This window comes from Triturus cristatus, chromosome 5_2 (assembly GCF_964204655.1).
Source record: "Triturus cristatus chromosome 5_2, aTriCri1.1, whole genome shotgun sequence".
Taxonomy (NCBI): Eukaryota; Metazoa; Chordata; class Amphibia; order Caudata; family Salamandridae; genus Triturus; species Triturus cristatus.
The window spans coordinates 762916573-762944486 of NC_140588.1; the positions used below are offsets into that span (position 1 = coordinate 762916573).

General features: G+C 47.2%; 1 protein-coding gene across 1 annotated transcript in view; it reads right to left on the minus strand.

Moving 5' to 3' along the window:
* LOC146829238 (sodium- and chloride-dependent neutral and basic amino acid transporter B(0+)-like) overlaps positions 1 to 27914 on the minus strand; it is a 1256359-nt gene that overhangs the window by 248223 nt on the left and 980222 nt on the right. The window contains exon 12 of the mRNA XM_085606669.1: positions 10673 to 10782. Coding sequence (XP_085462795.1) covers positions 10673 to 10782 — 110 coding nt within the window. The remainder of the gene's footprint in view (positions 1 to 10672; positions 10783 to 27914) is intronic.

The following is a 27914-nucleotide window of genomic DNA, read 5'->3' on the forward strand; positions in this document are numbered from 1 at the left end:
GAATGCACTTCCACACCTGATCACTCAGTAGTCTGTAGGAACATCCAATTGCATGGCGCCTGCAACGTTTGGGCACCAAATTTAGCTTGCATTTTGAAGGGAAATCCTGTATCAGCAAATACACCCACTTTTACATTATTAGCTAACGGTAGTTATTTGCTTTTAAATAATGAGGCATGCTGCGGGATGCTAGTGGGGATTCCGTACATTGTAACTGTCTCACAACGCATAGTCTGATGTAAAAATGTCCGCATGGGAGACTAGATGTATCCATCTGGCCTTCCATCCCAACCTTGAAAGCGGAGTTCAACAAGATGAGCAGAATAAGGGCTCTATTGTCTCAAAAAGAAGTCGCTCTGACTTCCTCCCAAGAAACATTTGTCCTTCACATGGCAAACACCCTCACCGAGGTGCATGCACTTTTAAATACTGAGTTCCCCCTTCATTTCGGTGCTCTGATTCATACTATATTCAATGCCTCGTCAACAACTGGCTTGGTGCATTTTTTCAAAGTTGTGGGCACGGGCCTCGTGACCTCCTCCCAAACAATATTTGGTGTGATACTGGCATTTTTTCATTCTATTTTTTCCAGCGTCTTCGGCGGGCTACCATTGATTCTCGCCCTGACTGCTGGTGTGCTCCTGTTGGTTTGCTTGCTCCGTAATGGCTGCACGATCTGTATCACGCGACAGCCTGCCCGGCTGCTTCAACAGCACAACCGGATGCTTGACTACTATGGAACATTACCACTGGCCACTTTTAGCGTAGCCTATGGATTATCATTCAGGTTCTCTTACTTTACTTGCGTGCAACCTGTTTTCCATTGCCTAGATTGTCCATTCGAATGGGCTCTGGATTTGTGCCTGTCGAACACAGCGTCTCCTGCCCCGGATTTTGATCGACTAATGAGTCCCTTAGTGGCTCATGAGTTGGATTGTTCTGGCATCGGGATTATGGCCTGTGGAGCGGTGCATGGAGTCCTAGGGAATTGGGATATATATGCGGCAGCATATGACTTCTTGGCGAGAAGTTACCTTAAAGAACACGCAAGTTGTCCTGATTGTGCTAGAGGCTCAGTTATTGAAGAACATGTATGCTCATTTACTTTACTTGACTGGATGGCAGACTCTTTTACAGAACATCATAATGACTTCCTCTTGGAGGCAGTTGCTACTTATTGTGCCTACACGTTGATGGATCAAATTGGCAGTTGTCCGTCTTCCGCATGTCCTAATCCAGATTTTTTATTTTTTTATTTTTTACTCCACATTGGGCTTGTCACGCCCCTGCGAGATGTTTACGTTTTTTTCCTTTTTTCAACAAGTTTTCGAACTGTCACTACCAGTTACATGGATTGGCAATACATGAACTTGGTTCTGTCTCACTCGAAATTAAACTATGCGCTCATACGCTGCTTCCCTAATCTGTTCGGGGTCCGATCAAGAGAGGGTGTAGTGAAGACAGGGTTTTATGTGCACACTTTGCTATGTTAGCATAAGCGCTTTAGAAGTAATCAGGCCATCTTACCACTTTGCTGCTTTTGCACACGACACTGCAGGTAGCTGTTATTACAAGTAAAACTGCTTGCTTGCTTTTTCTTCACATGAGAACGGTCTGCTGTTCACATCCCTAGACGTGCACTGCGACCTTAGTCTGAAAACTGTGTGCAGAAGCCGTCAAGGTCAAATAACAATGTGTGCTTTTGAATTCATGTTGATCGGCCCACGCTCTAGACACAACACGCACACAGCTACAAATATCTGAAACTCGGTGACTTTAATATTGCATTTGCATGCATGATTCAGACACTTGGAGAAAACCTTTCCAGACACAGAGCAGAGCTGATCCTGTGAGTGATTTCCCTAAGCTGATCTTTGAAGTATGGGGTTCCCCATTTAAGCCTAGAGACCTTCTATCAGTTTTATAAAACTAGTTCACTAGCGAAGGGAGGGTGGTCCACAAAGTATTATAGGATTTGTTTTTCACTATCATTTGTAATATGATTTCTCCCTTCATTTTCTATGGTATTGTAACAATGCTGATGGTTTTGTTTTTAATCATTTGTCTGCTTATATTAGCCAAAGTACTGCACCTTAGAGCACATAGTTAAAAATAAACATTTTAAACTTTTCTGTGTGTCTGATTACTCTTGTACTATTGTTGTGGACTAATATGAGAATAATAACGAAAAGGTGTTTCTGATTCCCACCATTCCTGAGAGTACTCTCAGTCGCTTGTTCTGGGTTGTCTAATAATTGGTAGCTTCGAGATGATATGGAGAACGAATGAGACACTGATGCTAGTCGGATAGGGGTTCTGGGTACTGAGGTGAGTTTTCTGGTACACCACAATTCACTGAGGTCCTGGTTTCCTGCGCATAGTTCTGTGCATGAGCAGAATCCCTGCAACAGACCTTATTGATTTCTATAACTGACTGGCTCACTGTTGTAGTTGGTTTCCACAAGAATGCCCTTAAAGCTGTTTTCAAGTCACTTGCTGTGGCTAACTGTAAACTGCATGATGCAGTAGAAAACAATGATTTGTTGTAAAAAGCAATGATTTGTTGTTTCTTTACAAATTCACATCTCTGGAAACATCCAGAGGAATTTTGTCATTGAGGTGTCTATTCAAAGATCAAAATAAGACCTAGTTTAATAAATTAGTGTAAGAGTTTTATTGTGTTGCATTTTCTTCCTATCTGTCTTGGTACTTCTTAATGCTTTACAGTTTTTGTAGGAGGCTGTCTTAGTGTGTGGTGCACATATCTAAGTGAAGCACCGCGCACTAATCCAGACAGCCTTTATGGTGATTTTAGTGGTCTTAGACAACCCCAGGAAGCTCTCTAAGTGGTAGCTGTGGAGAGTAGTATTTAGGCTTAGTCCAGAAGGGATGTTAAGCAGCTTGTTTTACCATATAGTGTAGGCAAAATAAAAAATAACCTTCACTGTGTAGTTATAAAAATATACCTATTTATTATACCCACTCAATAACACATTGGTATATCTCCTACCCGGAGATATAAACACAAAAACACACAAAACTTTAAATGTAAACAGGTAAGTAAGTACAAATACACAGTGGTCTCCAGGGGGAGACCAAACCATATACTGAAGAAGTGGACTGTGATCTACGACCTATGTCGTGACTTGGACCAGAAGACTGAGAAGAGCTGGGGACACAAGTAACCACCTGAGGTAAGTACCAACGAATCCCATGGAGGCTGTGTGCAGAATGGAAACACAACCGCATACTTAATACAAGTAAATTGGAAAGTCGCGGTTGCAGTTTTCAAGAAGAGGGGCACCTCCCAGTGGACCCTGAAGAAACCAGTTGGAAGACAGAAGGTTGGAGAGTGACTCCATCCGTGGATACCCAAAAGAACCAGGATACCGACACCAGGGAAGTTGATTGGATAGGTGTGAAGTGACGTCAGAAACCGCCGTAGACCACAATAGAGGACGTCAGGAAAGATGCTGCTGGTAAAGAGGGCGTAAGAGTCTGGAGGATTGCAAGGGTGGATTCTTGACGAGAAGAACCTGCAAGCAGAGGGTACAGAGTCTATGCCACTCAGTGGTGACCAGGAGGTACAGAAGAGCAATGACCACCAATGACGGAAGATGCAGGAGGGTTGACGGTGACCTTGTCGCTGCATCTGTGAGGACCAGGCAACGCTGTGGAAGAACGGGAGCCATTCACAAGCTGTCCCATGTGGGAAGTCAAGGACCAGTGGGTTGGTGTCCGGCGGGAGCAAAAACAAGCCTTGACAGCAGCAACAGACGAAGTAACGAAGAAGGTGCAATGTTGGGACCAGCAAGGTCCAAGGGCCTCACCATTAGCAGGAGAGTCAGAGCTGGCCCTGAGCAGGCAGGGTAGCCCACTGAAGCCAAAGAAGAGCCTCAAGATGACCCACCAAAGATGCAGGCCCACAGTGCAGAGGATGCAGTGAGGAGGAAGATCTTTGCAGGAAGAGATGCTGGAGCTTCTTGTAGCCAGAAGATGTTAGCAGTACGGAGTCAACAAGCCTTGGCAATTGCAATTCTATGCAATGCACAGGGATTCTATTCCAGCAGTTCCGATGAGGGATACTGGCCTCAAACTTGCTGAGAGGAGAGGTCAGCCATCAGGGGAGTTGTAGCCCCACAACCTGTGTTGCTGAACCTTTCGGAGTTAATAGGACATCAGGAGCAGCAGACATGTCAGTTGCGCAGCAGTGCCTGAAGATGCAGGGGGTGACTCCTTCACTCCAAGGGAGATTCCTTCAGGAGTCTTTGATACCCACAGGCCTGGAGAATAACCTGGATGAAGCGCAGGCACAGGCGGTGCAGAAGACTGGCAGGACGACGAGACCAGGAGTCTTCATGGATGGAGTCTTGGTTTCCAAAGCCAAGTCCAACAAAGTCCAAAGTGCCCAGGTGGTAAAAGTTGAAGTGGTTTCGGATCTGAATCTTGAACCTGGATGAAGCACAGGCACAGAAGACAAAGAAGACTTGCAGAACAGCAAGACCGGGAACAGAAGGAGTCTTCCCAGTCAGACTAGTCAGGAAAACATAATGACACCAGGAAAAAGTGGGGATGACCATGAAAGCAGATCCTACTTTCCTACAACAGTGGTAAGTACTTTGGTACGTTCCCAATTGGCTACTGATGTACCCTTCTAAGTCCCTAGTACATGGTGATAAGGTACCTAGGGCATAGGTACACCAGGGGTCTCCCATGTGATGCAGTATATATTGTGCCACCCATGAGAGACCACTCAAACTGTGACTTGGCAGCCTGTGTAAGCTGGTGCTAGAACCACTTACAACACATATACGTTTTCTTATATCTGAGGTCACTATACTTAAAATCTACCCCTAAGGAAGGCCTTTCAATCCTCAGGGAAGGGTGCTCGGTTCTAAGTGTGAGGGTGCCCCTGCATGAGTAGGACACCCTCATAAACCTCAGAGTCCATTCTCCCGAGTTGGAAGTGCATCAGCTGTTACGACACATAGAGTGGCCATGCATCATTATGCGACGACCATTTGTAAACTGGCTGTAACAAACCATGTCATGTTTGGTATCAAGCATGTTGGAATCATACTGGTATGATTCCATGCACTGTAAAGCTCCACCAGGAGTCTCTCAGTGCTCCTAATACCAGTCTTCCAGAGCAAGACAGCAAGCTAGGGCTTCGGCTGACCAGAGACACATTTCTGCCCTCCTGCTGCTGAGCCAAGCTCGAGTAGGGGAAGGTAGAACAATAGGTATCCTGTCACAAGGAGGAGTGACCACCTCCCAGACAGGGTTTAGTGTATTGGGACAGGGTGAGGGCGCTTGCCAGAGCCACTAAGACTTCTTGAAGTGCGCATTTGGTGCCCTCCTTGCATAATCTAGTTCAAATCAGTTCAGGGAGCCGTTGGCTCCCGCTCTGGTGTGTAACTGGACAATGGACAAGGGATCCCTGATTCGTCCCAATTCTTTCCTAAGGGCTTACCTGTGGGTGGGTCCCTAGATTTGTCGTGGGACAAGATTCAGATCACATACCACTTCAACTTTGTCCGTCTGTACTTTGCTGCACTTTGCTTGTGGAACCGAGACTGCAACAGGGAAGATTCCTGCTGTTCCTGGTCTCGTTGTCCTGCTGGTCTTCTGAAATTCATGTTCCCTTGATCCATACAAGTTATTTACCAGGCCTGTGGGCATCCAAGACACCTGAAGGAATTATCCGATGGAGTGGAGGAGTCACTCCCCGGCATCTGGAGGCACTGCAACGCAGCTGACTGGTCTTTTGATCCTGGGCTCCCACGGATTCTGAAAAGCTCAACAGCACAGGGGGTGGTCATGCAACTCCTTCAAGGCCTGCACTGTCTTCATACCGAGTTTCAAGCCAGTATCCCTCGTCGGTACCGCTGGAACAGAACCAATGTGCACTGCAACAATTTGCCGTTGCCATGGCTTGTTGTCACTTTCCTCCAGAGTTCCTTAGGCTTCAAGAAGCTCCAACCTCAAGCAACTCCTGCAGCCAAGATCTTCGCCCTAACCACTTCCTCTGCACCCCGGGCCTTCTTCATTGGTGATCTGCTCGAGGTACTCCTTCAACCCGTGGCTCCTCTTGAGGGTCTTCTTTGGCTTCAGTGGGATCCGCTGCTTCCTCTGGTCCTGCTCCGACTTACCTGCTCGTGGTGAGTCACTTGAACCTTGCTGGTCTGACACGCCACCTTTTTCATCGACTATGTTGTTTGCCGCTGCCAAGGCTTGTTCGTGCCCCTGCCGGACACTGGCACCTTGGCCCTCGACATCGGATGTGGGACAGCTTGCAAATGGCTGCTGGTCTTCTACAGTGTTGCCTGTTAAAGGCACCGTCAACCTCTCCTGCATCCCCGACAGTGGTGGGTATTTACCTTCCGTGCCTCCTGGTTACTCCTGAGTGGCAATGACTGACCCTTCTGCTTGCAGGTAACTCTCATACTGAATCCACCTTTGGGCTCCGCAGGACCCCTTCATCTTCTTCTCCAGCGGCATCTTTCCTAAAGTCCTTCATTGTTGTCTATGGCGGATTCTGACGTCACTTGACACTTTTGCATCCGGCTTCCCTGCTGTAGGTATCCTGGTTCCTGGGGTATCCCATTGTGGGGTGACTCCCCACCCTTCCATTTTCCACTGGGTTTTTTCAGGGTTCGCAGGGAAGGGTCCTTCTTCTTTAAAATTGGAACCGTGTCTTACCTACTGACTAACATTGAGCAAAAGGTGGTGTTCCCCCTCTCGTCAACGTCTTCTGGGTCCATTCTTGACTTGAGTAGTGGTTCGCATTTCACTATTTTGGTATATGGTTTGGTCTCCCCCTGGAGATCACTGTGTATTTGTGCTATCTACATGCTCTATTTCCTAAATATTGTTTGTACTGTATTTATATCTCTAGGAGATATTTCAATGTGTTAGCATTTGTAATAAAATACATGTTTTTATAACTACACTGTGTGATTCTTTTTCACTTAACCTATACCATAAGATTAAGTACTGGTTAAACAAGCAGCTTAACACTCCTTCTGGACTAAGCCTGAAGGCTGCTCTCCACAGCTACCACTTTGAGAGCTTTCTAAGGTTGTCTAAGACTACTAAAATCACCATAAGGGTTGTCTGGATTAGTGCAGGGTTCTACACCTACATAGCTGAGCACCAAATACTAAGCCATCCTTTCAAAACTGTCCGATTTAGGGAGAAAGCACAGTGACTGGGGACCTGATTAGCAGGATCTCTGTCAAACTAGTCATGAAACAGAGTAACACCAGCAAAATGTGGGGGTGACCATGAAAGCAGATCCTATTTTCCTACAGTTGTTCATTTTATTGAGCCTGACTTCTCTGAGCCACAGCAACCAAGGACTGCACCTAATATGGAAATGTGCCTTTATTACAAGGGAAGGTCCCACAACCAGACTATAAAATAAACCCCTTTCCTCACAGGTGAAATTTGGATTTTATGTTAAATAAGCACTTAACACTGTAAGAAGGTGGCTTGATATATGCTATCCACTAGTTCTAGTGGGCACCTTGTATCAGTCCAAACAACCCCTTATGGTGATAGGTTAAAGACAACCTTATATGAAAGCTATCCTAGTGGTAGCTATGGAGAGCAGCCTTCAGGCTAAGTCTTGAAGGAATGTACAGCAGCTTGTTTTACCAGTCTATAATCTCTTGAATGATCAAATGAAAAGACAACCACACCAGGTATATATTTAAATATACGTATTTAAGATAACACACACCCCTCTAGTCTCTTTATGAGACTGGAGTTCGAAGTATTTTAGTTACAAGTGTTTAAGCATCAGTAAAAGCACAAATACACGTTTGGGCCCTAGGGGCGTACCAAACCATATACTAAAATAGTGGCATAAGAACCACGACTGAAATAGGCAGTATGTCTATTGCCTCTAGAATCACTGGGACCCCAAGGAACCACCCAAGATAGTGACACAGGGGACCCACGGGAGCCGTATGCAGTGTGGAAACACAACCGCGGGTTCCTATTACTTTCTATGGGGAATGTCGCGGTTGGAATTTTAAAGATTAGGGACACTTCTAATCGAACTAGGACCAAACCCTTTTGGACTTAGACAGTTCTAGGGTTAGCATCCACGAGAGCACCGGAGTACTCTAGTTACCTCACCCAGGGAAGCCGGGTGCATAGGTGTCTTTTGGTGTCGGGTCGCGTAGTCGATTCCAGTGGAAGCCTGCAAAGAACTGCTGCTGCCATGAAGAGGAGAAGTGTCCGGAGAGATCCAAGCCTGGATCTAGGATGTAAGGAACCTGAAAGCAGAGGGGACAGAGTCTGGGTCACTTGCCAGTGACCTAGGGCAGCATGGACCAATGCCCACAGATGTTGGGTGCTTCAGGTAAGTTGACGGGTGTCTTGACTCTTCAGCCACGAGGTCCAGGAGGCATTGACGAAGTCCATGAGCCGGATTCGAGCTGTCCCACGAAGTCTGTTGAGTGCTGCAGTGTCGGCGACCAGAAAGGACCCAACAAACCTTGGCAACGGCAAGTCTCAGGAAATCAGAGAAAGGACTGCGGTGCAGACCAGCAAGGTCTGATGGACTCACCCAGCGAGGGTAAGTAAGAGCAAGACTGGAGCAACCAGAAAAGCCCATCAGAAGTGGAGTTGCCTTCGTGGGGACCTGCTTGCCAACGGGCTAGTGATCGCGAAGGAGCCTCAAGCGGTTGCACTTGGAGCTGGCCCACGGGTCACTCGTGGAATGGAGGCCAACAATCTTCGGTGCAGGAGGTGCTCAAGGCTGGGGCTACTCGGAGCCCAAAGCACAACTTCGAGGATGACCAGGAAGGTGTTGTTGCTGCAAAAGTTCACTGTGTCCAGGGGTCACGGTTCAACGTTACCCACGATAGCCACAGGCCTCAGCTTTGCTGTGGACTCAGGGTAGCCTCGGGGAAAACTGGAAATGCACCTCTGGTGATGCAGAGACTTCGGCGTCCGGCAGGAGCTTCAGTAATGCTTCTTTGGTGCCTGCCAAGCAGGGGAGTCACTCCTTGACCCCAAGGGAGATTTCTTCCGTCTTCTAGTTGTGATAGAAAGTCGAAGGTCCAGGATATATGTTTCAGAGGTTTGTCCAGGGTAATCTGAAGTACTAGGGACTGGATTCCTATACTTATACTAAGTTTAGGGGATGGACTAACTCTAAGGCCCCACCTATGGGTGGGCCTGGGGTGGGGATGGTTACACCCCTTCCCCTTTGTCCAGTTTCGCGCCAGAGTAGGGGCTGAGTGCCCCTGCAACCGGTTTGAACTGGGCTATGCACAGGGACACCTTGTGTGCCCCAGGCAGTGTCTCAGAAGCATTCTCTGAATGCACCCACCCTGCCCCAATACACATCAGCCTGTCTGGGGAGGTGGTTACACCTCCCTGTGACAGGAAACCTATTGTCCAGGCCTCCCCTGGCGGAGTTTCCCCCAGCAGCAGGAGGCCAGACCCGTGTCTGTGGCAGTGGCATCCATTTTGTGATGCCAGGGCTTTGAAAAGATTTAACCGGGTTAAGCCAGTGTGAACATGTCTCTCCCTCTAGAAGGGTGGAATGCGGTAGTATTCAAAAGCGTTTGACACCAAACACGACATGTTTTGATGCAGCCATCTCAAAGTTAGCATTTACCGCGAGGTTATAATTCACTTAAGAGTATATGGTATGGCTGTATCACAGAACAGCCATAAGGAAGTATTTCCGAATGCTGCAGAGGGGCTCAGCTCATGCTTGGGCACCCTCTCACATAAAACCAAGCACTCTGCCTTCAGGATTGTCAAGGCCTGCCACAGGAGTGGCTTATAGGTTTATATGTGTCTGTATAAGGTAGTGATATAGGTAGCCTATACCACAGTAAGGGGTGCAAGCACACCCTTACCCAGATTGCAGTAGCAGACCTGTGGTGTCATTTTGGAGTGCTTCCCAGGGGTGGCATAATACATGCTGCAGCCCCTGCTAGGCGTCTGAGGTACCTATGCCCTAGGTACATAGTATACCATATACTAGGGGCTTATAAGGCACTCCAGAATCCAATTAGATATGTACCTAATGTACATGGAACCCATTTTATAGAGGAAGCCGCTAGGCTGTAGTCCTGATTAGCAGGGCCACAGCCAGACTAAGGTAAAAAAACAGTGAAACACCAGCAAAAAGTGGGGGTACCCATGTGAAGCAGATCCTACTCTTCTACAAACACAATATATACATTTTTTACATCTTTGAGAATTTGCTGGAGTAAAAACTGATTTCCAATCAGTTTTTGGAAACATGTAAGCTAAAATACAAATAAACAACATGTTGTAAGATTACTACCGAAATACAAAAGTTGAAAAGTTTTAAATGAGGGATGCAAGTGCCATTGACACTTGTGCACATATTCGAAAATTGAAACTTATGAGTTTTCAATGTAATCATTAAAAATCAAGGCCTCATGAGGTTTGGGTGATTTAGTATTGATTGTTTTACCCAATTTGTGAAATACATAACTAGCTGGATGTAAGCGTAAAAATTAAGAATATTTCAAGTATCACCAACCTATATCTCCTTTGTTTGCAAAATGATATGATATGAGGTGCTCCTCTTATGTATGTTTTTGTGCTTCACAGAGATTGACAAATCTGCTTTCTTGCTCATAAAGTACTCCTCGCACACATGCTTAGCACTTACTGTTATAAGTACAGGAGATATGAAATACCAGGAAACTCTCCACCACAGCCAAAAGGTCCAGTGCTTCTTTCCAATCATCATTTCTATATCTTCAATGAATCTATTTGCACCTGTAGGAACAATAATATAGATGATTTTTTTTCAGGCTATAAGTGCACTTGTAGGTCTTTGTCCAAGCAATAAAAATGCACATTGTAGAATACTGCTAATAAAATGACCTTAGCATCCATTTTACATTTGAGATATGTAAGATAGCAATTGAAAATTTCACCAAAAATCATAGTCCTGGGAGGGGACTACAATCATTTACTATAAGATATAATTGACTATAAAGGAAAAATATAATTCAGAGCAAATTGCACTCAAACGGTGTTTGGAAACAAAGGCAATACTAGAAGATGAATTGAAAATTTAACATCCCTTAACCTTGATTACACATTCAACTCACACAATTCAAACATGTTATCTATATTCACATTACTTTTCAGATGCATTACAATTGACGATATAGACCCACTGACAATTTATAGCAATGAAATAAACTATATGTATCACTGATCGTAACTCTTTTTGGTAAGTGCAGACTACACAATTCATGGCCCTCAATCCACATATGAGAGAGATCAGAAACAAACTAACTTAGAGCCAACTCCCAAAAAAACCTTCTTAAAAAAAAATTTGGCTAGGCATGTTTATGTGTCCAAATAAATAACTAAAGTTATCAAGGTAGTATTTAGATCACATTTTTATCCAAATAACTTTTTTAAAAAGCCTTCCTTATACAATTATTACTAAACAATCGAAAGTGGTACTCATTTTAACAGAAGGATAACAAGACTAAGTCAATCTTGTAGGATTCAAAACTACAACCTGCAGATCACACACAGATCCCAACAACAAACCTGCTTCTTGCTAATCTATTTTACGAGCTCTAATCACAGCCATGAATATAATTCTGCCATGCTCTCTCCTGCCCCAATTACTAGACCTCTCACCCCTCCTTGACACTGTCGGCCTCAGTCGAGGACTAGAACTGGACTTGCCACAGAGCCTCACATCTACTTTGTACTCTAAATCCCTATCCTTCTTTTTGCCTATACATTGATAGATATTTTCACTGATCCCTAATTAACTCACTTGGTGGATGCTGTGTGTATATGCTGCTTATTTATTAACATGACCAGAAGTGATGGCAAGATTACAGTGCAGCCCTATAGAGTACAATTCTATTGAATATATTAATGATATAACTATTGAAAAGTATAACCATGTCTTCAGATGGCTCCACAAGAATTGGGACATTTTTAGTTCTATAAAATGAAGGAAAACAATCATTAAGGGCATAAAACACCCGGAAGAGAGGTACCCCCTAAGAAATTTTAAAGGACATGAACTCAAATAGTAAAACGTTGTGTTAATATTCTGATTAGTCGTAGCCAATCCATAATTTTTAGAAGTCTGTTGGAAATCAGGGGAATAACTAATGGAAACATATGTTCTGCAGGCTATTGCTGCATGCTTCTTTTGAAAGGAAAAATGCTGCCAGAGACTTGTCCAATGATTATTGCAAGTTACATAATATTACTAAACCGGATTATGGTAATACCAATACATACTACATTGCATCTTCCTCCACCTTTGTTTGTCAATCCAAGCCTCGGAAGCCTTATGGAACCCTTTACATTGGTATGGTCACTACAGCCCTTCTATTTTTTACTTCCAGAGCCTTAAACTTACTACAAACAAAAGTCCTTATTAAGATTTCAGGCATCTGTCTGTCAGTCCGCCAGTGCAGGAGATGGATTCACTCCATTGCCCTTTCTGAAGACTGACAGTCAGTCAGTCAATCAAACTTTATTCGGCCTATAAAATGCCATTAAAGCACACAAAAAAAATGTACATAAGATAATCACACAATCATCATAAAAACCAACAACAAAGCTTATAAATTCAGCAGCACCGAGAAATGTGTCTAAAACATCCCAAATGTTTAGCCCAAAATACATTAAAAATCATAGAATATCAGAACCAAAATTCTTTGGGGGGAAACTAAAAAAAGGTGTTAAATCATGAAGAACTCTGTGTGTTAAACAGCTGCAAAACCAAGCTCACAGTTCATTGCACTGACCCATATCTATTTCTAATCCTAAAGTCATATTGGATGAAATTTACTAAAACAACACAGAGTTTCATATTATCAAACGTTTACAGGAAACATAGGCATCCTTATGAGATCTAATCTTGGATGAGAGCAGAATTGGGATCATAAAACACTTCCTTGCATAAGAATAAACAACAAAATCAAAGTGCATTGTGCTTTTTTGGGCAGCATTATCACAAGGATATATCAGCAACAATAAACCCCAATCTGCTTTCCTTGGAAATACAACTACAAAATGCAGCAAAATAAATCGAAATTTTGTTAGATAAAATCTAAAATTCATGTGAGAATACTAATAGAGATAAGATTCACACCCAAATGACAGTTTGATTAAGTTATAATTAACACTGGCACACAGTTTATCAAAGTTGGCCTGATGGAGTCTACCTTGGCTTACCTGAAAAGCCTCCTTCACCTGAAGTACAACCTTTGCATTAATATTCCTGGGTTTCAAAAACAATTCTGGCAAGCCTGGATCTAAAACATCAGATTTACTATAGTTAAATCAGGGAATTGCAAAGAGATTGTCCATAGAAAGACAGTCTTTGCAAACTTCTCTTGATTACCGTGCTTCTAGATACCCCCAGATTCTGAGCCATAATAATAAGGGTTACAACTTGATCCTATCACCCCTAGGAGTCAGTCCAAACTCTGATTGGCACATAAAAAAGGGGGTAGATTTGCCAAAAGCTTTCGCTGACATGTATTCGCGACCTGCTGCAATGGCTGGCACACTTATAGCCCTGAGCCCCTACTCCATATGTTACCACAGAGATATATGTACTCTTATAAATAGCCAAGTTACTTACCCTTGGTAATGCCTTATCTGGTAAAGACATGACCTAGGCGCAGATTCCTACCTGTGAACTTCCAGGTATCAGACTGGATCTGGAAGATTTTTGATAGCAGTACCAAAAATGTGGCATCAGTCAACTCCATGGGACGTCATAGGCGTCGGGTTCATTGTCTTTGTGACGTCTGCGTCGTCTATATCACTCGTTGACACTGCCGGAACCGAATCCCTGTGCACCACATTGGCTGGCCGTTACTAAGGGTGGGTGACTATCATCTCCAGAGATCTTTGGGCCTCTCAGAGGTTTTCTTCGACTCCAGTGGGCTCCCCTGACTACTCCGGCCCTACTCCTTCTACCCTCCTTGTGGGGAGTCCCTTGGACCTGGCTGGTCCTAACTTTGCACCTTTTTCGCTTACCCTGTCGTTTGCGATTGGTAAGCCTTGTTGGTGCTCCAGACAGACACCAACCATTCACCTCTCTTCATCTCATGACGTGGGACGGGTCGTGAACGGCTACTAATCTTCCACAGCGTCGCCTGATCCACACTGCTTCAAGGTCATCGCCAACTCTCCTGCATCTCCTAACATCAGTGGGCATTCGTCTCCCGTGCCTCCTGGTCAATCCTGAGTGATACAGACACTGTCCCCTTTGCTTGAAGGTACTTCTCAACTTGAATCCATCTTTGGATTCACCAGACACTTTCACCTTCTTCAACTGCGGCATCTTCCTGAAGTCCTCCATTGAGTTCGACAGCCGTTTCCGATGCCACTTCATACCTATTCACCTGGCTTCCCTGGTGTAGGTATCCTGGTTCCTAGGGTATTCACGAGTGGGGTAGCTCTCCAACCTTCTGTCTTCCACAGAGTTCCTTCATGGTCCACTGGGAAGGGCCCTTCTTCTGTAAATTGCAACAGCGACTTATCCATTGACTTGAATTGAGCACGCAATCGTGTTCCCAATTTGCACACTCCGTGGGATTCCTAGGTACTTACCTCGGGTGTTTCCTTCAGTCCCCAGCACTTCTACGTCCTTTGGGTACTGTCTTGACTCGAGTCGTGATTCGCATCCCTCTATTTTATAAATACACGATGTGGTTCTTTTTCACTTAACCCATACCAATAAGATTAAAATAAGGTAAAGCAAGTTGCTTTGCACCACTTCTGGACTTATCTTGAAGGCTGCTCTCCACAGCTACCACTTAGAGAGCTTTCTAAGGTTGCCTAAAACCACTAAACTCACCATAAGGGTTGTCTGGATTAGTGCAGGGTGCTACACTTACATAGGTGAGCACCATCCACTAAGCCTGCCTCCTACATTGGTGTGCAGAGGTTAGGATTCAAGCCTGCACTATTTTACGAGCTAATCTTGGTGTGGATTAATTGAAAAACCATCACTAACATTAGGCAAATATAATACAGTTTAAATAAGTAAGTTCTACTGAACTTGGATTGGGTAGTTAAGGGTCTAGGGCAACCCGTTCTTCAACCTTATAGGGTTTAGGTAGGTGCAACACCACACTACACCTAGTAACCATGGGCCCGATTCACAGAACTAACTTAAGACAAAATCCTAAACTTACTACCATTTTGGTATTCACAGAAGGCACTTACTCATTTTGGTATTCACAGAAGGCACTTACTCATTTCGGTATTCACAGAAGTTAGGAGTCCTAACTTTAGGACTCCTAAATGCCTTCTGTGACTACCGAAAGTCTTAAAATTAGGATTTTTCTCAGTTTACTACTAGTATAGTTAGGACTCCTAACTTTAAGACTCCTAAATGCCTTCTGTGAATACCGAATTTCTTAAAATTAGGATTTTTCTCAATTTAGTAGTCCTAAATCTAAATTTAGGACTACTAAATTGAGAAAAATCCTAATTTTAAGAATTTCGGTATTCACAGAAGGCATTTAGGAGTCCTAAAGTTAGGAGTCCTCACTATACTACTACTAAACTGCGAAAAATCCTAATTTTAAGACTTTCGGTATTCACAGAAGGCATTTAGGAGTCCTAAACTTAGGACTCCTAACTTCTGTGAATACCGAAATGAGTAAGTGCCTTCTGTGAATACCAAAATGAGTAAGTGCCTTCTGTGAATTACAAAATGGTAGTAAGTTTAGGATTTTGTCTTAAGTTAGTTCTGTGAATCGGGCCCCATGTCTTTAGTTTGGGATGCTTGTGCACCCTAGTCTTCTAGATACAGTGGTCTTAAGTTCCAGGAACTAAGCACCCTGTGTACTGCTAGGAATTTAAAAACAGGTAACAATCTAACCACTAAGCATCTCTTAGAGCTGCTAATCCTAGATGATCTCCAGAACCCTAACAGGTTGGGGGATTAGGCCCAAGTGGGTGGGGATGCTCCAGAAGATGGGAGAGGAGGGGGACCCCCAGTGGTCCTAATTCTGGGCAAGATCAAAAGGAGTCTGAAGACTCCACCGTGATGAACTCTGATCCAGGGAATAGTGCAGATGGCAGAGAGGGCGTCCCTAGAAGTAGGTCCCCCTTAATTCCTCCTGGGAGGATTCAAAGCAGACAGAGGAGATCTAGGTCTCCCTCTGCTGAGTCAAATGCTTCAGGACGTTTCATGGGGACCTCAATATCTAGCCAGAGAGAGGACTCCTTAGAGAGGGAATACCACCTGATCAAACTTGAGAAGGTTAGACTCCAACTCAGGCGATACCAGTTGGCCCTTGACAGGGAGGCCCTGGACGTCCAAAGAGCTAGGATAAAGCTGGGACTTGAGTCTCATGGTGGCAGTCCTAGTATCCCTAGAGTCAGGGGAAACTATTTTGATACTTGGAACCTGAGCAGGATAGTCCCTCCTTACCAGGAGTGGAATGACATCCAGAAATGGATCACAGCTTTAGAGAGGGCCTGTACAATTCAGAAGATTCCCTCAAGGGCAGTGGGCAGCCCTCCTGTGGATATCCTTTGCTAACAAAGGTAGAGATAAGCTCCTCACTGTTCAAGAAGAGGATGCTGACAATTATTCAGTTCATCGATGGGTTTGGCTTAACCACTAAACAGTACAGGATTAAGTTCTGAGACACCCAGAAGTCACAAACACAGGATTGGGTAGGTTTAATTGATGGTGCTATTAAGGCTCTAGAGGGCTGGCTTCATGAAAGCAAGGTACAGGACTATGAAGGATTGTACAATTTGATAATGAGGGAGCATATCCTTAATAACTGTCAGAATCAACATCTGCACCAGTACCTGGAGAACTCTAATCTGACCTCTCCCCACAAATTGGGAAAGAAGGCAGATAAATGGGTCCGCACCAGGGTTAAGCAGAAAAAACATGGTAATGGAGGTGACCAGAAGAAGCAAGATTCTTCTAAAACCCAGGATAAAGGGGGGGACATGGGAAAGACCTGAAGGAGTATTCTCAAGGCCCACAAAAACCTGCAGCTGGTGGAGAGTCCCAAAATTCCCAGACAGGCAAAAAGAAACCTTAGTGTTATTTATGTAAAGTAAAGACCCATTGGACTAGGGATGCTGATTGTCCAAAGGCCAAGGAAACTTCTACTACCACTGCCGGCCCTAAGGCACCTGCTCCCCCGAGCACCAGTATAAGTGGTAGTACAGCAACCAAGGGATTAGTGGGGTTAATGTGAGAGAGTGCCATGTTTCTTGCGTGGTATGCCCCCATTTTTTGCTGAATTGCTGAATGTACTTTGACTGAGTGTGCTCTGGACTCCTGCCAATCAGGTGCCCAGGGCCTATGTTCCTTCCCTAAAACCCAAAACCCAAATTGGCAAACCCTGGCCACATGTCAGCCCCTGGTAAATGGTACCCTAGGTACCCTGGGCCTTGTGACCAGGGAAGGGCTGCAGCACTCATTGTGCCACCCTTAGAGGCCCTGTACCCTAACACACACACACTGCCCTTGCAGGCTGGGTGTCTGGGTACAAGACAAAACAAAGAGTCGACATGGCACACATCCCTGTGTGCCATGCCCACCCTACACTGCCATGGCATACATCAGCCACCCCTCTAGCTGGGTGCCCTATGCCAATGGTGTGGGCACAGGAGCAGGAGCCCTGTGCCCCTACAGTACCCAGGTCCATTCCTGGGCACTGTAAGTGCAGCGCTGCCATTTAACAGTACATGGTGCTGAGAGCTCGTCAAACACGAACTCCACAGCACCATAATGGCAACACTGAAGACTGAGAAGTTTGGTATCAAACTTCTCAGCACATTAAACCCACACTGATGCCAGTGTGGGATTTAATGTACCAAGCATCCCAGAGGGCATCTTAGAGATGCCCCCTAAAACCTAACCTACAATCCACGTCTGTTCTGAGGCTGCCTAGGCTGCCACACAGCAGACATGTTGCTGGACCCCTGGGTAGGAGAGCCCCTGCTCTCCTGGGTCTGCAACAATGCATATACTGGGCGAGGTGCTAAATCTCCTCCCCCAGGATGGGCAGGGGGAAGCTTCAAAGGCATGCCGCCTCTGTGAGCTTCCCCAGGCCACTGCAATCCCCCACTCTGGCGGGAAGCTTGGCCAGAAACCTCAAATAAGGACAGGGGATGTGCCAGCCTGCCAACCCCACCCCTCAGGTGGGGGAGGCGAGGTGAAGCACATCTCCGGGCTCTCCCCATCTTCATGATGGGAAGCCCTGCCCAATCAGGACCAGGCTACTGCCCCCCTCCCACAGGAGAGAGGCAGGATAGGGGGTGTACCCACCCCCGGACCGGGACCCATTGGTCCCTGCCCTTCACCTACCTGTAACGCCCCTAAATCTAGTATTTAGGGGCACCCTGAACCTTCCTTCCCCAGATTCCGAAATCCGAAGAAGAGCTAGAAGAAAGAAGAACTGCCCTGCAGCTGCTAAGAAGAGGAAGACATCAACTGCTTTGGCCCCAGCCCTACCGGCCTGTCGACCCTCGAACCTGCTCCTGCTCCAACCCGACATCTCTTGTTGCCAGCAACCTCACAAACCCCGGAGGACCTGGCTACCTTTTGACTCTAAACCCCTGGGACTCCCATGAGTGAAGGCTCTACTCAAAATCTACTTCTAATCCCTGGCAGCAGCCCAGAACCGGGAACCCGTCACACTCTGCACCCGCCAAGCATGGCCTGTGCCAGAGTGAACAAAGACAACGAGGACGACCCCACGGCAACTGTGACCCCGAGCCCGGCACCCAAGGACCTCCCTCGACACTCCTGAAGAAGCCTGCAGACTCAGAACCAGGTGCCCCCTGAACCGCGATCAACCAAGGGTAAGATTTCCCAACACCAAAAGGCACCCCTGCACCCGGCGCCCCGCGGCCCCCTGTGCCCAATCCCGGGGTACCTACCTATCCTCCAACTACCCACCTTACCTCTCGAAGTGGTGGTGGCACCTGAAGAATCTTCGTCCCTGAGCTTGCAGTCTTTTTCTAAACCGGAGCTTTCCCATTGAAATCAATTGAGCGCCCGAAGGCTCAAGAGCACCCTGCACCCAGCCGCCCGAGTGGCCCTGGCAGTGCAACCTCTACACCTATCTACTTCCCCACTTGCCCTGAGTAAGTGACCAGGAGCCCAGCTCCCACAGCCACGTGGCCTGCTAGTCAGCAGCCACCAACCAAGGCCCCCCTACCTCTCATAGGATAACATCGGGCCTAACTCTCTCTGCACCCGGCCGCCCGTGTGCCGCTGAGGGTGAACCAACTGAACCTACCTGACCCTGGGAGACCCCTGAGTCTATGCCCAGAACCTTAACTCTGCCAGTCGAGTACTTACCTTTAAACCGATAACTCAATTTTCTCCATAGGGTAACATTGACTGGTTTTTCCTGATATTTCTTCTAAGTTTGGACTTTTCAAAACTTAAAATATTCACCAAAAATCAGCCGTATAACGAAAACGAAAATACTCACCTGCTATTAGGTGAGCTCCCAGTGCTGGATCTTGGTGCCCAGCACTGACTCAGAAAAATACTTACAACTGTACTTACCAGTAACCCAATTTTCTCCCATAGGAAATCATTGACTTTTTCTGTGAAATTTCTACTAAGTGTCGATTTCTGCAAACTTTAAATAGTCTTTAAAAATCGTATAATTTCTGAAAACGTAATTACTTACCTGTTTTGGATAAAGGACCCAGTACTGAGTCTAGGCACCCAGTACTGGCTTACAAAAGTAACAAGAACATACTATACCTGCAACTTGAATTTTCTGCCTTAGGGAATCATTGACTGTTTTCTAATAAATATTTTCTAAGTGTCAACTTTTAACCCCTTCTGTGCCCATGACGAGCTGGACTCGTCATGGAGCACAGTCGCGCTGTGCCCATGACGAGTCCAGCTCGTCATGGCACCCACCCACGGGGGAAGCGCTGGCGCTCTCCCAGTGAGTGGTCGATCTTTTTTTTTTTTACTGGGAAGGCAGGGGAAGACCTTCCCCTGCCTCCCCCCGCCCCCCGCGTCATCAATGACGTCAGCGCGCGAGCCATGCTGACGTCATTGGAGGTTTCCCGTTTGCTCTCCATGGCGCAGGAAGCAAATGGCTTCCTGCGCGTCGGAGAGTAAAGGTGAGGTTTGGGGCTGGGGAGGGCTTTTTTTTGCATCAGTGGGTTTGGGTTAGGGTGGGGGCACTTTGGTATGCCCAGGCATGCCACGAGGCTCGGCTTCGTTCCTGTGTGCCTGTTGTTGCTTCCCTGTGAAATGGTTTCAAATTTGAAAAACGCTCGTCTTTCTAGTTGCTTCCCTGTGAAATGGATCCAAAAATGCCGAGAAATGCCCTTCTTTGTAATTTTTCAAATCCAAAGTGCAGCAGCATGATTTTTGCATCGGTGGGTTTGGGTTAGGGTGGGGGCACTTTGGTATGCCCAGGCATGCCACGAGGCGCGGCTTCGTTCCTGTGTGCCTGTTGTTGCTTCCCTGTGAAATGGATGCAAATTTGAAAAACGCTCGTCTTTCTAGTTGGTTCCCTGTGAAATGCATCCAAAAATGCCGAGAAATGCCCTTCTTTGTAATTTTTCAAATCCAAAGTGCAGCAGCATGATTTTTGCATCGGTGGGTTTGGGTTAGGGTGGGGGCACTTTGGTATGCCCAGGCATGCCACGAGGCTCGGCTTCGTTCCTGTGTGCCTGTTGTTGCTTCCCTGTGAAATGGATCCAAATTTGAAAAACGCTCATCTTTCTAGTTGCTTCCCTGTGAAATGGATCCAAAAATGCCGAGAAATGCTCTTCTTTTTTTCAAATCCAAAGTGCAGCAGCATGTAGAGAAATAGAATTTCTTATATGAGAATAATAGCAAGACAGAGGGGTTGCAAAGTGGCCAGAATGTTTTTTTTTACATCCAAATACACCAGCATTACTTTACAGAGTTTGCCAGTGAAGTGCTACTTTCATTTTCTCGTCTTTCTTTGAAGAGCATTGTTGTTTCCAGGTTGGGAGAGTGTACCATTCCTGGAGGTACTGCAATACCTGGTTGATGGGTGGATTGGAAAACACAATGTGTACCAGGGCTCTGTGTTTGTGGATGTGGTCCTTTTATACCATACTGCTTACGTTTTGTAAGGATGTAAGCAGTGGACAGTGAAACGGTTCCCTTCAGGGCCCTCTAGTCATGTCCATAACTTTTCAGGTGAAACCACTCGCTGATTTCTGAATAGTTAGTGAGAGATCGTTTAGGCAACCATGTTGTTTCGGCTTACATTTCACATGCTTTGCATTCCCTATGAGTGGTTGTTTTTTTTTTGTGTTTTTTTTTAGGCAGCATATTACTCTTATCAAGTGCATAATTTGATTTGAGCCACATCCAAGTGTTTATAGCGGGCACAATTTGGTTACAGCTGAAGGCAGTGCGAGTTTCAGTGGGCAAGTATGGTGTTCAGTGGGGATGTGGCACTATGGCCAGAGCTGTGGAATTTGGAACTGGGGAACTGGGTTTCGCATTCATGACCACTCCACCACACCACTGTACTGAGGGAGCACATTCCCATGCTAGACCGTAGAAGGCCCCACTAGACCTTAGAAGGCTTGATGTCTTAGCACAAGCAGGTGTACCCTAGTGGTGTCAATTGTGGGTTAACCTTGAAGGCCTGTCCACCACAATCCATACTGAAGTTCCTCTAAAATTTCCCACCTCCCAGCGTTCCCCTGGGTCTCCCGGTAAAAATGGTGCCTCACTTGTGTGGGAGGCCCAAGTACCCGCGACAGGCAAGGGCCCAAATCGTAGTGAGGTGACATCAAAATTGCCTATCTCAAAACCACCTGGTTTTGCAACGGGGGTCACCTGGGTTTTTGGCCCGGTGCTCAGCGGCCATCCAGGGAAACCTACCAAACCCATACATTTCAGAAAACTAGACCCCCGGGGGCTTCCAGGGAGGTATGGTTTGCGTGGATCCCCCAATGTTTCCTTACCCAGAATCCCCTGCAAACCTCAATTTCAGCTGAAAAAATCACTTTTTTCACACATTTTTGTGTGGGAAAGTTGTGGCATCACCGGGCTCACTCAAATTTCCCACCTCCCAGCGTTCCCCTGGGTCTCCCAGTAAAAATGGTGCCTCACTTGTGTGGGAGGCCCAAGTACCCACGACAGGCAAGGGCCCAAAACGTAGTGAGGTGACATCAAAATTGCCTATCTCAAAACCACCTGGTTTTGCAAGGGGGGTCACCTGGGTGTTTGGCCTGGTGCTCGGCGGCCATCTAGGGAAACCTACCAAACCCATACATTTCTGAAAACTAGACACCCGGGGGCTTCCAGGGAGGTATGGCTTGCGTGGATCCCCCAACGATTCCTTACCCAGAATCCTCTGCAAACCTCAATTTTAGCTGAAAAAATCACTTTTTTCACACATTTTTGTGTGGGAAAGTTGTGGCATCACCAGGCTCACTCAAATTTCCCACCTCCCAGCGTTCCCCTGGGTCTCCCGGTAAAAATGGTGCCTCACTTGTGTGGGAGGCCCATGTACCCGCGACAGGCAAGGGCCCAAAACGTAGTGAGGTGACATCAAAATTGCCTATCTCAAAACCACCTGGTTTTGCAAGGGGGGTCACCTGGGTTTTTGGCCCGGTGCTCGGCGGCCATCTAGGGAAACCTACCAAACCCATACATTTCTGAAAACTAGACACCCGAGGGCTTCCAGGGAGGTATGGCTTGCGTGGATCCCCCAACGTTTCCTTACCCAGAATCCCCTGCAAACCTCAATTTTAGCTGAAAAAATCACTTTTTTCATACATTTTTGTGTGGGAAAGTTGTGGCATCACCGGGCTCACTCAAATTTCCCACCTCCCAGCGTTCCCCTGGGTCTCCCGGTAAAAATGGTGCCTCACTTGTGTGGGAGGCCCAAGTACCCGCGACAGGCAAGGGCCCAAAACGTAGTGAGGTGACATCAAAATTGCCTATCTCAAAACCACCTGGTTTTGCAAGGGAGGTCACCTGGGTTTTTGGCCCGGTGCTCGGCGGCCATCTAGGGAAACCTACCAAACCCATACATTTCTGAAAACTAGACACCCGGGGGCTTCCAGGGAGGTATGGCTTGCGTGGATCCCCCGACGTTTCCTTACCCAGAATCCCCTGCAAACCTCAATTTTAGCTGAAAAAATCACTTTTTTCACACATTTTTGTGTGGGAAAGTTGTGGCATCACCGGCCTCACTCAAATTTCCCACCTCCCAGCGTTCCCCTGGGTCTCCCGGTAAAAATGGTGCCTCACTTGTGTGGGAGGCCCAAGTACCCGCGACAGGCAAGGGCCCAAAACGTAGTGATGCGACATCAACATTGCCTATCCAAAAAAATGTCTTGCACCATTTTTCACGTATGACTAAACACTTCAAATAAAAAAATAAAAATAAAAATAGCAGCACACACATGGGTGCATATATATTCACATAATACATGGTAGAATTCCTATGTTGGATAGCACACTCAGTGGCACCAGAGCTGGAAGGGGATGCAGTCTGCGATGAGGCCTGTACAATGACATGGACTCTGCTATGTAGAGAGCAAGACTCAGTTCAAATTGTGCGACCTACTCCACCGCAATGTGTGCCGGAGGCAGCGGTCAGCAGGGACCCACATCCACGTGCGCAGAGTCAGAGGCACCAGTGCAGTTGTTGGTAGTGTCCCATCACCTCCGTATAGGCGAGCCTATTCTCCTCCGGACTGAAGCACGTCTTCCTCCTACTCCTCTTCTTGCGTACTGTGACATGAACACTGCCATGAAGAAATCAGGATTCAGTTCAAAAAGAGCGACCTAGTTGGCCGCAGTGTCGGCCAGAGGCAGCGATCAGCGCGGGCCAACCGCTGTCCAGCCATCTCCTCCTGAATCTCTCACACACGACGTTGGAATGGCATTTGTATTAGATTTGTGGGTGACAGGTACTGGCACCAGAGCTGGGCGGGTGTGCAGCCGGCGAGGAGGCCATGTCCTGCCTGTGCCGGACTGCATTGGACTTGTGTGAGGCCTGCAGGACCGCAGTGCAGGCCGAAGGGCGGAGTCAGCAAGGGCCCACAGACACGTTTGGTGGGAGTCCTTTGCACAGACTTGGTGGCACCACATCGGAAGGAGTATAGTGACATGAACTCAGTCTTAAATCATGTACTCTGCCATGGTGTAATCCAGACTCAGTTCCAAATGTGTGTCCTACTTGTCCGCTGTATATGCCGGTGGAGTACGTCAACGAGAAAGAAGTGCCGCGGGCCTGTGTTGCGGAGGCAGTGATGGTCTGAGGAGTCTGCCAAGGTCATGGGCCTCGGGTTTGGAGCTTGCACCAGCAAGTGATGGGCCCTCTTTGACACACGCCAGTGTCGGCAGGTGAGCAGTGATGCCTGGATGCGCAGGGACGGCCATGACGGCTTGGGGATCAGCGGCCCAGGGTGCAGCAGGCGCACAGGATCCCAGGCAACACCGCTCATGGCGTAGGCCTCATGGCGGGGTGAGAGGCGCCGCCCTGGCAGGGACATTGGGCATTCCGAAAGAGGGCCATGTGCTTTTCATTCGCAACCATACAATGACCTGGCGTACGCCGGGCCAGACCACTCCTCTCACGCTTACAGGGGGGGACGTAACAAGCTACATTTCATTGATCTCCCCCACTGGCTGGGGTGACATGGTTGCGTCCACTGTCCACGAAACCAAACAACAGCGGTGTATGTCGACATGGATATGTGTGTGGTCTGCATACTGCAGTCTGTCCAACACATCCATGCCACACTTGGCATTGTGTGCAGTCCCATTCATTGGTCACATCGCCTCCTTCGCACTTGCCTGCTTCCCTCCTCTTCCCACATTCTGCTAATGTGTGGCTGAGGTGCCAGGCCGTTGATGGCTCATGTACATGGCTAGGCCGGGTTCCCACGGTAGGTTGTGCTGTCATGTCTGGTGGGTGGGCATATTGTATGTGTGTTTGTAACGTGTGCATTGCCAGAGTTGTGAGTTATACGATTGTGGAGTTGAGGTGCGTGGTGTGTTCAGTTGGTACTTACCAACGAACAGGACATTTCTGTAGGTGCCATCCTGGAAGCGCCGGTTGATGAGGGACTGTCGGAAGATGTATGAATCATGCACACTGTCTGGGTAGTTGGCGACGACATTGGTGAAGAGTCCACAGTGGTCCACTATTGCCTGCACATTGATGGAATGCGTGTGCTTTCTGTTGCGGTAATTGTGTGCAGTGTCAGCAGGGGGCACAAGTAGGACATGTGTGCAGTCTATTGCCCTCAACGGGAAACAACCTTTACAACGCAGTCATTATATCGCAACATCCTTTACAATGCATGTCACTACAACGCAGCCATTACATTGCATGTCACTACAACGCATGACACTACAACGCATGTCACTACAGAGCAGGCATTACATCGTATGTCATTACAACGCATACCATTACAACGCATAGTACCCCTACACTATCCAACACTTACCCTACTGTTGCACCCCCTGGAGATAGAATAGTAATTTTTACCCCTACACTATCCAACACTTGCCCTACTGTTGCACCCCCTGGAGTTAGAATAGTAATTTTTACCTCTACACTATACAACACTTACCTTAAATACAATGTAATGGTATGCGATGTAATGGAATGCGTTGTAAATGTAGTTTTAAAAAAATTGTTGCATTGGTTTGCGATGTAAATGTATGCGTTGTATAGGATGTTGCGATGTAAAACTGCGTTGTAAAGGCATGCGTTGTAAACGTATGCATTGTAACATCATACATTCGCCCCAACACGTGCGGGAATCCAACTATGGCGTAGAAGCCGTGCTTGGTCTCCAGCTGTTCCTGCGCAGTGTGTGGGAATTATAGGTACTGGGGTACCAAGCTTATGATAGCATCCAAGACAGGTGTGAGGAACTTTGATAGGGCTGGCTGTGAGACTCCTCCGAATCTGGCGGTTGTTGGTTGGAAGGTACCAGAGGCCAACAGGTGCAGCACAGCCAGCAGCTTTGTCTGCGTAGGGATGTTGGTTGTCCACTGTGTTGGTACAGTCAGCCTGTGGGCAATGATGTTCAGGATGTGGAGGATGGTTGTCCTTTTGAGCCTGTAGTGGGCAATGACATACTCTGGTGTCATGTCTGTGATGCTGGTGCGTTTTCTGAAGGTCCACGGTCTGTGTCGGCGCTGCCTCTGTGGTGGTCTGGAGAAGTGGTGCGGGGGGGGAGGGGTCCAGGGATTGGTGGCGCGCCTGGGGGTGGTGGCGGTGGGTGTTGTAGTCCTGTTGGGGCTCCGAGCTGCATGATGAGTAGCTCCATGGCATCTGTTGTCCTTCAGGTGTGGCTGTGGGCTGGGCTCCCTTTTCTGGAGCAGGCTGCTGTCCGACTTTACACCGGGTCAGAGCAGGTGTTTGTTTCATACTGCTAACGCGCCATATCGCATGTTTTGTGGACTTATCGCCGATCTGGCTGGTCGTTGAGAATGTTGTGGTGTTGACGCGGCTTTTTGCACAGAAACGCCTACTCTGCATCTCATTAGCGATAGTTGCCGGGGTCATCTATGGCGATGTTTTTTGCGGCTGCTATCGCGGGTAAACTGGTGCTATGGGCTGTTAGCACCGGCTTGTGAATGGGGTGATAAATTTATCGCAACTTTGGCTGCGATAATGTGCCGATAACTCGGCGATAGCTTCTTGAGAATATGCCCCATAGACTTTTTTGACCATTTCAAGGGGCTTCGCACCCAGTTTCTTTATAAAAGAGTGTAGGGTGTTGGGGAGCGTGGCTTCGCTGGTCACGATGGCAGTCGCAACCTGCTAGAGCTCCGTGCCAGTGGCCCGACAAGCGGCAATCATCGACTGCGGTGGGGCCCTGACTCGCACCGAAGGGCGCTCCGCACTCCTGCACTGCAGAGGAGCCAGCAGAAGCGGAGATCCTGGGCAGGAAAAGAAGATTCAGCACATTTCTGGTGAGCTCACGGCGTGCGCCGCCTGATCCAAAAATGGCGGCTGCTCGGGCTGAAGGTGAAACTCTGAACAACTGGGACCCCAGCTACTGTGAGGGGTGGATTGGCCCCAGGAGGTGGGAGTGGGAAAGATGAGACACGTTGGATGGTGGCGAAGAGCACACCGTGGCAGCAGAGGGAAGAGGCGCCACCAGGAGACGCCACTGGGGCCTAATCACACTGTGGCCTAGGAGGGACCTCGAGGGTGATGCCGTCAAAGCCGGCAGCCGTTAGATACCCGCGGAGACCCTGAATGCGGCATCAGACTTAAGACAGACTTAATACAGACTTAGGACAGACTTAGGACAGACTTAAGACAAAATCCTAACTTTACTACTACTAAATGCCTTCGGTCAATACCAAAAGTAGTAAGTTTAGGATTTTGTCTTAAGTTAGTTCTGTGAATCGGGCCCCAGCGAGTCTCAGTGGTCCGCGCGCGTCTGCCGAAATACACCCCCACATGAAACATTAGTGGGTACGTAACTGTACAGGTTTGGATATGCTGTTCGTTGCAGGAGATCCCCTGTATTCGGTCTTCAACCCTAAAGAGTTATAGTTCAATCCCTCGCCCAACCCTGACTCCATATCAACCCCATAACAAAGGGCTGAACCATTTGCTGGCATACTTACACTTCACACCGGGTACCACCAAACTTGCCATGGGGTTTTCAAGTGGGACCGCCGGGGCTTCCCTCCCTTGCTGCGCGTCCATTCAGCCACTATGAGTCCGCCGACCGCCGTTACATGTCTCACTCTAAATGCACAGGGTATACACACGGCACGGAAAAGATACGCCATCTACACTTACATTAAACGCCAGCAAGCGCAGGTCATATTATTGCAGGAAACTCATCTCACAAAGGGAGAACTTGATAAGCTTCAAAAGAAATGGAGGGGTACCTTTTGTGCCACA